The following is a 13,010-nucleotide window of genomic DNA, read 5'->3' as shown; positions in this document are numbered from 1 at the left end:
CTTTGGTATGTGTTCAAATTGAAATGAGCTGTAGGGTCTCCGCTATATTGCACCACTGAGACTCTGTCTTGCTTTTCCTCCAGCTTCAGTTTATCCACTACTCTTTGAACAAAGTCTCGCATTGCTGGGAATCCATTTCTAGTGCCATCAGAACCATCCAGCAGCAAGACAACATCCTTTCCTGTAACGCCACGGTCCACTATTCGAAAAATGGAGAAAACACAGCAAGTGAATGAGAGAAGTGGATCCAGGCCATGTTTTGTAAGAGATAGAAGCAGTTAGCTTTCGAGCATTGTGCTTGCTGAAAGGAGCTACTGATTTCAAAGAAGGCATGCACTCCTGAGAAATCCCATGAGACTACATTTAACATGGCAGACTAGCTTTGATGGCAAGACCCTTCTCATACCTATGACTGTTGGTCCTTCTGTTGATACGCTAGTTACAACCGCATCTACAGAAGACAGAAGCTGTTCTTGCATCCTTGGGAGCTCGTTGAAGTCTGAGACAGACTGAGCATATCTAGGTTCATAGGATATTTTCTGCAGTTCTCGGCTATCCGCGTTCCTGCTTCCAATTCCAAAAGTCAAGACCCCAAGCTCTTTCAGAGCAGCAGCGGGTGCATCTACATTGTCAGTGGACTTTGCGCCGCTCAACAGAATCAAAATCTGAGGAACACCCTCCAGGCGCCTGCTGCCAGAAGGAGCGGTCAAGATGTTGTCTCTAATAAACTGGAGAGCCGCTCCAGTGTTCACGGCTCGTCCTCCCTTGTGCCTCAGATTTCTAACAGCATCAAGGATATCTCCTTTCCTTTGGAATGTGTTCAAATTGAAATGAGCTGTAGGGTCTCCGCTATATTGCACCACTGAGACTCTGTCTTGCTTTTCCTCCAGCTTCAGTTTATCCACTACTCTTTGAACAAAGTCTCGCATTGCTGGGAATCCATTTCTAGTGCCATCAGAACCATCCAGCAGGAAGACAACATCCTTTCCTGTAACGCCACGGTCCACTATTCGAAAAATGGAGAAAACACAGCAAGTGAATGAGAGAAGTGGATCCAGGCCATGTTTTGTAAGAGATAGAAGCAGTTAGCTTTCGAGCATCATGCTTGCTGAAATGAGCTACTGATTTCAAAGAAAGCATGCACTCCTGAGAAATCCCATTAGACTACATTTAACATGGCAGACTGGCTTTGATGGCAAAACCCTTCTCATACCTATGACTGTTGGTCCTTCTGTTGATACGCTAGTTACAACCGCATCTACAGAAGACAGAAGCTGTTCTTGCATCCTTGGGAGCTCGTTGAAGTCTGAGACAGACTGAGCATATCTAGGTTCATAGGATATTTTCTGCAGTTCTCGGCTATCCGCGTTCCTGCTTCCAATTCCAAAAGTCAAGACCCCAAGCTCTTTCAGAGCAGCAGCGGGTGCATCTACATTGTCAGTGGACTTTGCGCCGCTCAACAGAATCAAAATCTGAGGAACACCCTCCAGGCGCCTGCTGCCAGAAGGAGCGGTCAAGATGTTGTCTCTAATAAACTGGAGAGCCGCTCCAGTGTTCACGGCTCGTCCTCCCTTGTGCCTCAGATTTCTAACAGCATCAAGGATATCTCCTTTCCTTTGGTATGTGTTCAAATTGAAATGAGCTGTAGGGTCTCCGCTATATTGCACCACTGAGACTCTGTCTTGCTTTTCCTCCAGCTTCAGTTTATCCACTACTCTTTGAATAAAGTCTCGCATTGCTGGGAATCCATTTCTAGTGCCATCAGAACCATCCAGCAGCAAGACAACATCCTTTCCTGTAACGCCACGGTCCACTATTCGAAAAATGGAGAAAACACAGCAAGTGAATGAGAGAAGTGGATCCAGGCCATGTTTTGTAAGAGATAGAAGCAGTTAGCTTTCGAGCATTGTGCTTGCTGAAAGGAGCTACTGATTTCAAAGAAGGCATGCACTCCTGAGAAATCCCATGAGACTACATTTAACATGGCAGACTAGCTTTGATGGCAAAACCCTTCTCATACCTATGACTGTTGGTCCTTCTGTTGATACAATAGTTACAACCGCATCTACAGAAGACAGAAGCTGTTCTTGCATCCTTGGGAGCTCGTTGAAGTCTGAGACAGACTGAGCATATCTAGGTTCATAGGATATTTTCTGCAGTTCTCGGCTATCCGCATTCCTGCTTCCAATTCCAAAAGTCAAGACCCCAAGCTCTTTCAGAGCAGCAGCGGGTGCATCTACATTGTCAGTGGACTTTGCGCCGCTCAACAGAATCAAAATCTGAGGAACACCCTCCAGACGCCTGCTGCCAGAAGGAGCGGTCAAGATGTTGTCTCTAATAAACTGGAGAGCCGCTCCAGTGTTCACGGCTCGTCCTCCCTTGTGTCTCAGATTTCTAACAGCGTCAAGGATATCTCCTTTCCTTTGGTATGTGTTCAAATAGAAATGAGCTGTAGGGTCTCCGCTATATTGCACCACTGAGACTCTGTCTTGCTTTTCCTCCAGCTTCAGTTTATCCACTACTCTTTGAACAAAGTCTCGCATTGCTGGGAATCCATTTCTAGTGCCATCAGAACCATCCAGCAGGAAGACAACATCCTTTCCTGTAACGCCACGGTCCACTATTCGAAAAATGGAGAAAACACAGCAAGTGAATGAGAGAAGTGGATCCAGGCCATGTTTTGTAAGAGATAGAAGCAGTTAGCTTTCGAGCATCATGCTTGCTGAAATGAGCTACTGATTTCAAAGAAGGCATGCACTCCTGAGAAATCCCATGAGACTACATTTAACATGGCAGACTAGCTTTGATGGCAAAACCCTTCTCATACCTATGACTGTTGGTCCTTCTGTTGATACGCTAGTTACAACCGCATCTACAGAAGACAGAAGCTGTTCTTGCATCCTTGGGAGCTCGTTGAAGTCTGAGACAGACTGAGCATATCTAGGTTCATAGGATATTTTCTGCAGTTCTCGGCTATCCGCGTTCCTGCTTCCAATTCCAAAAGTCAAGACCCCAAGCTCTTTCAGAGCAGCAGCGGGTGCATCTACATTGTCAGTGGACTTTGCGCCGCTCAACAGAATCAAAATCTGAGGAACACCCTCCAGGCGCCTGCTGCCAGAAGGAGCGGTCAAGATGTTGTCTCTAATAAACTGGAGAGCCGCTCCAGTGTTCACGGCTCGTCCTCCCTTGTGTCTCAGATTTCTAACAGCATCAAGGATATCTCCTTTCCTTTGGTATGTGTTCAAATAGAAATGAGCTGTAGGGTCTCCGCTATATTGCACCACTGAGACTCTGTCTTGCTTTTCCTCCAGCTTCAGTTTATCCACTACTCTTTGAACAAAGTCTCGCATTGCTGGGAATCCATTTCTAGTGCCATCAGAACCATCCAGCAGCAAGACAACATCCTTTCCTGTAACGCCATGGTCCACTATTCGAAAAATGGAGAAAACACAGCAAGTGAATGAGAGAAGTGGTTCCAGACCATGTTTTGTAAGAGATAGAAGCAGTTAGCTTTCGAGCATTATACTTGCTGAAATGAGATACTGATTTCAAAGAAGGCATGCACTCCTGAGAAATCCTATGAGACTACATTTAACATGGCAGACTAGCTTTGATGGCAAAACCCTTTTCATACCTATGACTGTTGGTCCTTCTGTTGATACGCTAGTTACAACCGCATCTACAGAAGACAGAAGCTGTTCTTGCATCCTTGGGAGCTCGTTGAAGTCTGAGACAGACTGAGCATATCTAGGTTCATAGGAAATTTTCTGCAGTTCTCGGCTATCCGCGTTCCTGCTTCCAATTCCAAAAGTCAAGACCCCAAGCTTTTTCAGAGCAGCAGCGGGTGCATCTACATTGTCAGTGGACTTTGCGCCGCTCAACAGAATCAAAATCTGAGGAACACCCTTCAGGCGCCTGCTGCCAGAAGGAGCGGTCAAGATGTTGTCTCTAATAAACTGGAGAGCCGCTCCAGTGTTCACTGCTCGTCCTCCCTTGTGTCTCAGATTTCTAACAGCATCATGGATATCTCCTTTCCTTTGGTATGTGTTCAAATAGAAATGAGCTGTAGGGTCTCCGCTATATTGCACCACTGAGACTCTGTCTTGCTTTTCCTCCAGCTTCAGTTTATCCACTACTCTTTGAACAAAGTCTCGCATTGCTGGGAATCCATTTCTAGTGCCATCAGAACCATCCAGCAGGAAGACAACATCCTTTCCTGTAACGCCACGGTCCACTATTCGAAAAATGGAGAAAACACAGCAAGTGAATGAGAGAAGTGGTTCCAGACCATGTTTTGTAAGAGATAGAAGCAGTTAGCTTTCGAGCATCATGCTTGCTGAAATGAGCTACTGATTTCAAAGAAGGCATGCACTCCTGAGAAATCCCATGAGACTACATTTAACATGGCAGACTAGCTTTGATGGCAAAACCCTTCTCATACCTATGACTGTTGGTCCTTCTGTTGATACGCTAGTTACAACCGCATCTACAGAAGACAGAAGCTGTTCTTGCATCCTTGGGAGCTCGTTGAAGTCTGAGACAGACTGAGCATATGTAGGTTCATAGGATATTTTCTGTAGTTCTCGGCTATCTGCGTTCCTGCTTCCAATTCCAAAAGTCAAGACCCCAAGCTCTTTCAGAGCAGCAGCGGGTGCATCTACATTGTCAGTGGACTTTGCGCCGCTCAACAGAATCAAAATCTGAGGAACACCCTCCAGGCGCCTGCTGCCAGAAGGAGCGGTCAAGATGTTGTCTCTAATAAACTGGAGAGCTGCTCCAGTGTTCACGGCTCGTCCTCCCTTGTGTCTCAGATTTCTAACAGCATCAAGGATATCTCTTTTCCTTTGGTATGTGTTCAAATAGAAATGAGCTGTAGGGTCTCCGCTATATTGCACCACTGAGACTCTGTCTTGCTTTTCCTCCAGCTTCAGTTTATCCACTACTCTTTGAACAAAGTCTCGCATTGCTGGGAATCCATTTCTAGTGCCATCAGAACCATCCAGCAGCAAGACAACATCCTTTCCTGTAACGCCACGGTCCACTATTCGAAAAATGGAGAAAACACAGCAAGTGAATGAGAGAAGTGGATCCAGGCCATGTTTTGTAAGAGATAGAAGCAGTTAGCTTTCGAGCATTGTGCTTGCTACAAGGAGCTACTGATTTCAAAGAAGGCATGCACTCCTGAGAAATCCCATGAGACTACATTTAACATGGCAGACTAGGTTTGATGGCAAAACCCTTCTCATACCTATGACTGTTGGTCCTTCTGTTGATACACTAGTTACAACCGCATCTACAGAAGACAGAAGCTGTTCTTGCATCCTTGGGAGCTCGTTGAAGTCTGAGACAGACTGAGCATATCTAGGTTCATAGGATATTTTCTGCAGTTCTCGGCTATCCGCATTCCTGCTTCCAATTCCAAAAGTCAAGACCCCAAGCTCTTTCAGAGCAGCAGCGGGTGCATCTACATTGTCAGTGGACTTTGCGCCGCTCAACAGAATCAAAATCTGAGGAACACCCTCCAGACGCCTGCTGCCAGAAGGAGCGGTCAAGATGTTGTCTCTAATAAACTGGAGAGCCGCTCCAGTGTTCACGGCTCGTCCTCCCTTGTGTCTCAGATTTCTAACAGCGTCAAGGATATCTCCTTTCCTTTGGTATGTGTTCAAATAGAAATGAGCTGTAGGGTCTCCGCTATATTGCACCACTGAGACTCTGTCTTGCTTTTCCTCCAGCTTCAGTTTATCCACTACTCTTTGAACAAAGTCTCGCATTGCTGGGAATCCATTTCTAGTGCCATCAGAACCATCCAGCAGGAAGACAACATCCTTTCCTGTAACGCCACGGTCCACTATTCGAAAAATGGAGAAAACACAGCAAGTGAATGAGAGAAGTGGATCCAGGCCATGTTTTGTAAGAGATAGAAGCAGTTAGCTTTCGAGCATCATGCTTGCTGAAATGAGCTACTGATTTCAAAGAAGGCATGCACTCCTGAGAAATCCCATTAGACTACATTTAACATGGCAGACTAGCTTTGATGGCAAAACCCTTCTCATACCTATGACTGTTGGTCCTTCTGTTGATACGCTAGTTACAACCGCATCTACAGAAGACAGAAGCTGTTCTTGCATCCTTGGGAGCTCGTTGAAGTCTGAGACAGACTGAGCATATCTAGGTTCATAGGATATTTTCTGCAGTTCTCGGCTATCCGCGTTCCTGCTTCCAATTCCAAAAGTCAAGACCCCAAGCTCTTTCAGAGCAGCAGCGGGTGCATCTACATTGTCAGTGGACTTTGCGCCGCTCAACAGAATCAAAATCTGAGGAACACCCTCCAGGCGCCTGCTGCCAGAAGGAGCGGTCAAGATGTTGTCTCTAATAAACTGGAGAGCCGCTCCAGTGTTCACGGCTCGTCCTCCCTTGTGTCTCAGATTTCTAACAGCATCAAGGATATCTCCTTTCCTTTGGTATGTGTTCAAATAGAAATGAGCTGTAGGGTCTCCGCTATATTGCACCACTGAGACTCTGTCTTGCTTTTCCTCCAGCTTCAGTTTATCCACTACTCTTTGAACAAAGTCTCGCATTGCTGGGAATCCATTTCTAGTGCCATCAGAACCATCCAGCAGCAAGACAACATCCTTTCCTGTAACGCCACGGTCCACTATTCGAAAAATGGAGAAAACACAGCAAGTGAATGAGAGAAGTGGTTCCAGACCATGTTTTGTAAGAGATAGAAGCAGTTAGCTTTCGAGCATTATACTTGCTGAAATGAGATACTGATTTCAAAGAAGGCATGCACTCCTGAGAAATCCCATGAGACTACATTTAACATGGCAGACTAGCTTTGATGGCAAAACCGTTTTCATACCTATGACTGTTGGTCCTTCTGTTGATACGCTAGTTACAACCGCATCTACAGAAGACAGAAGCTGTTCTTGCATCCTTGGGAGCTCGTTGAAGTCTGAGACAGACTGAGCATATCTAGGTTCATAGGAAATTTTCTGCAGTTCTCGGCTATCCGCGTTCCTGCTTCCAATTCCAAAAGTCAAGACCCCAAGCTCTTTCAGAGCAGCAGCGGGTGCATCTACATTGTCAGTGGACTTTGCGCCGCTCAACAGAATCAAAATCTGAGGAACACCCTCCAGGCGCCTGCTGCCAGAAGGAGCGGTCAAGATGTTGTCTCTAATAAACTGGAGAGCCGCTCCAGTGCTCACGGCTCGTCCTCTCTTGTGTCTCAGATTTCTAACAGCATCAAGGATATCTCCTTTCCTTTGGTATGTGTTCAAATAGAAATGAGCTGTAGGGTCTCCGCTATATTGCACCACTGAGACTCTGTCTTGCTTTTCCTCCAGCTTCAGTTTATCCACTACTCTTTGAACAAAGTCTCGCATTGCTGGGAATCCATTTCTAGTGCCATCAGAACCATCCAGCAGGAAGACAACATCCTTTCCTGTAACGCCACGGTCCACTAATCGAAAAATGGAGAAAACACAGCAAGTGAATGAGAGAAGTGGATCCAGGCCATGTTTTGTAAGAGATAGAAGCAGTTAGCTTTCGAGCATTATGCTTGCTGAAATGAGCTACTGATTTCAAAGAAGGCATGCACTCCTGAGAAATCCCATGAGACTACATTTAACATGGCAGACTAGCTTTGATGGCAAAACCCTTTTCATACCTATGACTGTTGGTCCTTCTGTTGATACGCTAGTTACAACCGCATCTACAGAAGACAGAAGCTGTTCTTGCATCCTTGGGAGCTCGTTGAAGTCTGAGACAGACTGAGCATATCTAGGTTCATAGGATATTTTCTGCAGTGCTTGGCTATCCGCATTCCTGCTTCCAATTCCAAAAGTCAAGACCCCAAGCTCTTTCAGAGTAGCAGCGGGTGCATCTACATTGTCAGTGGACTTTGCGCCGCTCAACAGAATCAAAATCTGAGGAACACCCTCCAGGCGCCTGCTGCCAGAAGGAGCGCTCAAGATGTTGTCTCTAATAAACTGGAGAGCCGCTCCAGTGTTCACGGCTCGTCCTCCCTTGTGTCTCAGATTTCTAACAGCATCAAGGATATCTCCTTTCCTTTGGTATGTGTTCAAATAGAAATGAGCTGTAGGGTCTCCGCTATATTGCACCACTGAGACTCTGTCTTGCTTTTCCTCCAGCTTCAGTTTATCCACTACTCTTTGAACAAAGTCTCGCATTGCTGGGAATCCATTTCTAGTGCCATCAGAACCATCCAGCAGGAAGACAACATCCTTTCCTGTAACGCCACGGTCCACTATTCGAAAAATGGAGAAAACACAGCAAGTGAATGAGAGAAGTGGATCCAGGCCATGTTTTGTAAGAGATAGAAGCAGTTAGCTTTCGAGCATTATGCTTGCTGAAATGAGCTACTGATTTCAAAGAAGGCATGCACTCCTGAGAAATCCCATGAGACTACATTTAACATGGCAGACTAGCTTTGATGGCAAAACCCTTTTCATACCTATGACTGTTGGTCCTTCTGTTGATACGCTAGTTACAACCGCATCTACAGAAGACAGAAGCTGTTCTTGCATCCTTGGGAGCTCGTTGAAGTCTGAGACAGACTGAGCATATCTAGGTTCATAGGATATTTTCTGCAGTTCTTGGCTATCCGCATTCCTGCTTCCAATTCCAAAAGTCAAGACCCCAAGATCTTTCAGAGTAGCAGCGGGTGCATCTACATTGTCAGTGGACTTTGCGCCGCTCAACAGAATCAAAATCTGAGGAACACCCTCCAGGCGCCTGCTGCCAGAAGGAGCGGTCAAGATGTTGTCTCTAATAAACTGGAGAGCCGCTCCAGTGTTCACGGCTCGTCCTCCCTTGTGTCTCAGATTTCTAACAGCGTCAAGGATATCTCCTTTCCTTTGGTATGTGTTCAAATAGAAATGAGCTGTAGGGTCTCCGCTATATTGCACCACTGAGACTCTGTCTTGCTTTTCCTCCAGCTTCAGTTTATCCACTACTCTTTGAACAAAGTCTCGCATTGCTGGGAATCCATTTCTAGTGCCATCAGACCCATCCAGCAGCAAGACAACATCCTTTCCTGTAACGCCACGGTCCACTATTCGAAAAATGGAGAAAACACAGCAAGTGAATGAGAGAAGTGGTTCCAGACCATGTTTTGTAAGAGATAGAAGCAGTTAGCTTTCGAGCATTATACTTGCTGAAATGAGATACTGATTTCAAAGAAGGCATGCACTCCTGAGAAATCCCATGAGACTACATTTAACATGGCAGACTAGCTTTGATGGCAAAACCCTTCTCATACCTATGACTGTTGGTCCTTCTGTTGATACGCTAGTTACAACCGCATCTACAGAAGACAGAAGCTGTTCTTGCATCCTTGGGAGCTCGTTGAAGTCTGAGACAGACTGAGCATATCTAGGTTCATAGGATATTTTCTGCAGTTCTTGGCTATCCGCATTCCTGCTTCCAATTCCAAAAGTCAAGACCCCAAGATCTTTCAGAGTAGCAGCGGGTGCATCTACATTGTCAGTGGACTTTGCGCCGCTCAACAGAATCAAAATCTGAGGAACACCCTCCAGGCGCCTGCTGCCAGAAGGAGCGGTCAAGATGTTGTCTCTAATAAACTGGAGAGCCGCTCCAGTGTTCACGGCTCGTCCTCCCTTGTGTCTCAGATTTCTAACAGCGTCAAGGATATCTCCTTTCCTTTGGTATGTGTTCAAATAGAAATGAGCTGTAGGGTCTCCGCTATATTGCACCACTGAGACTCTGTCTTGCTTTTCCTCCAGCTTCAGTTTATCCACTACTCTTTGAACAAAGTCTCGCATTGCTGGGAATCCATTTCTAGTGCCATCAGAACCATCCAGCAGCAAGACAACATCCTTTCCTGTAACGCCACGGTCCACTATTCGAAAAATGGAGAAAACACAGCAAGTGAATGAGAGAAGTGGTTCCAGACCATGTTTTGTAAGAGATAGAAGCAGTTAGCTTTCGAGCATTATACTTGCTGAAATGAGATACTGATTTCAAAGAAGGCATGCACTCCTGAGAAATCCCATGAGACTACATTTAACATGGCAGACTAGCTTTGATGGCAAAACCCTTTTCATACCTATGACTGTTGGTCCTTCTGTTGATACGCTAGTTACAACCGCATCTACAGAAGACAGAAGCTGTTCTTGCATCCTTGGGAGCTCGTTGAAGTCTGAGACAGACTGAGCATATCTAGGTTCATAGGAAATTTTCTGCAGTTCTCGGCTATCCGCGTTCCTGCTTCCAATTCCAAAAGTCAAGACCCCAAGCTCTTTCAGAGCAGCAGCGGGTGCATCTACATTGTCAGTGGACTTTGCGCCGCTCAACAGAATCAAAATCTGAGGAACACCCTCCAGGCGCCTGCTGCCAGAAGGAGCGGTCAAGATGTTGTCTCTAATAAACTGGAGAGCCGCTCCAGTGTTCACGGCTCGTCCTCCCTTGTGTCTCAGATTTCTAACAGCATCAAGGATATCTCCTTTCCTTTGGTATGTGTTCAAATAGAAATGAGCTGTAGGGTCTCCGCTATATTGCACCACTGAGACTCTGTCTTGCTTTTCCTCCAGCTTCAGTTTATCCACTACTCTTTGAACAAAGTCTCGCATTGCTGGGAATCCATTTCTAGTGCCATCAGAACCATCCAGCAGGAAGACAACATCCTTTCCTGTAACGCCACGGTCCACTATTCGAAAAATGGAGAAAACACAGCAAGTGAATGAGAGAAGTGGTTCCAGGCCATGTTTTGTAAGAGATAGAAGCAGTTAGCTTTCGAGCATCATGCTTGCTGAAATGAGCTACTGATTTCAAAGAAGGCATGCACTCCTGAGAAATCCCATGAGACTACATTTAACATGGCAGACTAGCTTTGATGGCAAAACCCTTCTCATACCTATGACTGTTGGTCCTTCTGTTGATACGCTAGTTACAACCGTATCTACAGAAGACAGAAGCTGTTCTTGCATCCTTGGGAGCTCGTTGAAGTCTGAGACAGACTGAGCATATGTAGGTTCATGGGATATTTTCTGTAGTTCTCGGCTATCTGCGTTCCTGCTTCCAATTCCAAAAGTCAAGACACCAAGCTCTTTCAGAGCAGCAGCGGGTGCATCTACATTGTCAGTGGACTTTGCGCCGCTCAACAGAATCAAAATCTGAGGAACACCCTCCAGGCGCCTACTGCCAGAAGGAGCGGTCAAGATGTTGTCTCTAATAAACTGGAGAGCCGCTCCAGTGTTCACGGCTCGTCCTCCCTTGTGTCTCAGATTTCTAACAGCATCAAGGATATCTCCTTTCCTTTGGTATGTGTTCAAATAGAAATGAGCTGTAGGGTCTCCGCTATATTGCACCACTGAGACTCTGTCTTGCTTTTCCTCCAGCTTCAGTTTATCCACTACTCTTTGAACAAAGTCTCGCATTGCTGGGAATCCATTTCTAGTGCCATCAGAACCATCCAGCAGCAAGACAACATCCTTTCCTGTAACGCCATGGTCCACTATTCGAAAAATGAAGAAAACACAGCAAGTGAATGACAGAAGTGGTTCCAGACCATGTTTTGTAAGAGATAGAAGCAGTTAGCTTTCGAGCATTATACTTGCTGAAATGAGATACTGATTTCAAAGAAGGCATGAACTCCTGAGAAATCCTATGAGACTACATTTAACATGGCAAACTAGCTTTGATGGCAAAACCCTTTTCATACCTATGACTGTTGGTCCTTCTGTTGATACGCTAGTTACAACCGCATCTACAGAAGACAGAAGCTGTTCTTGCATCCTTGGGAGCTCGTTGAAGTCTGAGACAGACTGAGCATATGTAGGTTCATAGGATATTTTCTGTAGTTCTCGGCTATCTGCGTTCCTGCTTCCAATTCCAAAAGTCAAGACCCCAAGCTCTTTCAGAGCAGCAGCGGGTGCATCTACATTGTCAGTGGACTTTGCGCCGCTCAACAGAATCAAAATCTGAGGAACACCCTCCAGGCGCCTGCTGCCAGAAGGAGCGGTCAAGATGTTGTCTCTAATAAACTGGAGAGCCGCTCCAGTGTTCACGGCTCGTCCTCCCTTGTGTCTCAGATTTCTAACAGCATCAAGGATATCTCTTTTCCTTTGGTATGTGTTCAAATAGAAATGAGCTGTAGGGTCTCCGCTATATTGCACCACTGAGACTCTGTCTTGCTTTTCCTCCAGCTTCAGTTTATCCACTACTCTTTGAACAAAGTCTCGCATTGCTGGGAATCCATTTCTAGTGCCATCAGAACCATCCAGCAGCAAGACAACATCCTTTCCTGTAACGCCACGGTCCACTATTCGAAAAATGGAGAAAACACAGCAAGTGAATGAGAGAAGTGGATCCAGGCCATGTTTTGTAAGAGATAGAAGCAGTTAGCTTTCGAGCATTATACTTGCTGAAATGAGATACTGATTTCAAAGAAGGCATGAACTCCTGAGAAATCCTATGAGACTACATTTAACATGGCAGACTAGCTTTGATGGCAAAACCCTTTTCATACCTATGACTGTTGGTCCTTCTGTTGATACGCTAGTTACAACCGCATCTACAGAAGACAGAAGCTGTTCTTGCATCCTTGGGAGCTCGTTGAAGTCTGAGACAGACTGAGCATATGTAGGTTCATAGGATATTTTCTGTAGTTCTCGGCTATCTGCGTTCCTGCTTCCAATTCCAAAAGTCAAGACCCCAAGCTCTTTCAGAGCAGCAGCGGGTGCATCTACATTGTCAGTGGACTTTGCGCCGCTCAACAGAATCAAAATCTGAGGAACACCCTCCAGGCGCCTGCTGCCAGAAGGAGCGGTCAAGATGTTGTCTCTAATAAACTGGAGAGCCGCTCCAGTGTTCACGGCTCGTCCTCCCTTGTGTCTCAGATTTCTAACAGCGTCAAGGATATCTCCTTTCCTTTGGTATGTGTTCAAATAGAAATGAGCTGTAGGGTCTCCGCTATATTGCACCACTGAGACTCTGTCTTGCTTTTCCTCCAGCTTCAGTTTATCCAC

At 45.8% G+C, this 13,010-nt stretch overlaps 1 protein-coding gene across 1 annotated transcript in view; it reads right to left on the bottom strand.

Annotated features, from left to right (window-relative positions):
• The window catches only part of col6a3 (collagen, type VI, alpha 3), a 70,879-nt gene that overhangs the window by 36,999 nt on the left and 20,870 nt on the right, over window positions 1-13,010 (bottom strand). Inside the window, exon 6 of the mRNA XM_048979949.1 lies at window positions 10,091-10,690. Within this exon, the coding sequence (XP_048835906.1) occupies window positions 10,091-10,690 (600 nt within the window). The remainder of the gene's footprint in view (window positions 1-10,090; window positions 10,691-13,010) is intronic.

This window comes from Brienomyrus brachyistius, chromosome 16, assembly GCF_023856365.1.
Source record: "Brienomyrus brachyistius isolate T26 chromosome 16, BBRACH_0.4, whole genome shotgun sequence".
Taxonomy (NCBI): domain Eukaryota; kingdom Metazoa; phylum Chordata; class Actinopteri; order Osteoglossiformes; family Mormyridae; genus Brienomyrus; species Brienomyrus brachyistius.
This window is presented reverse-complemented; position numbering and strand designations above follow the sequence as displayed.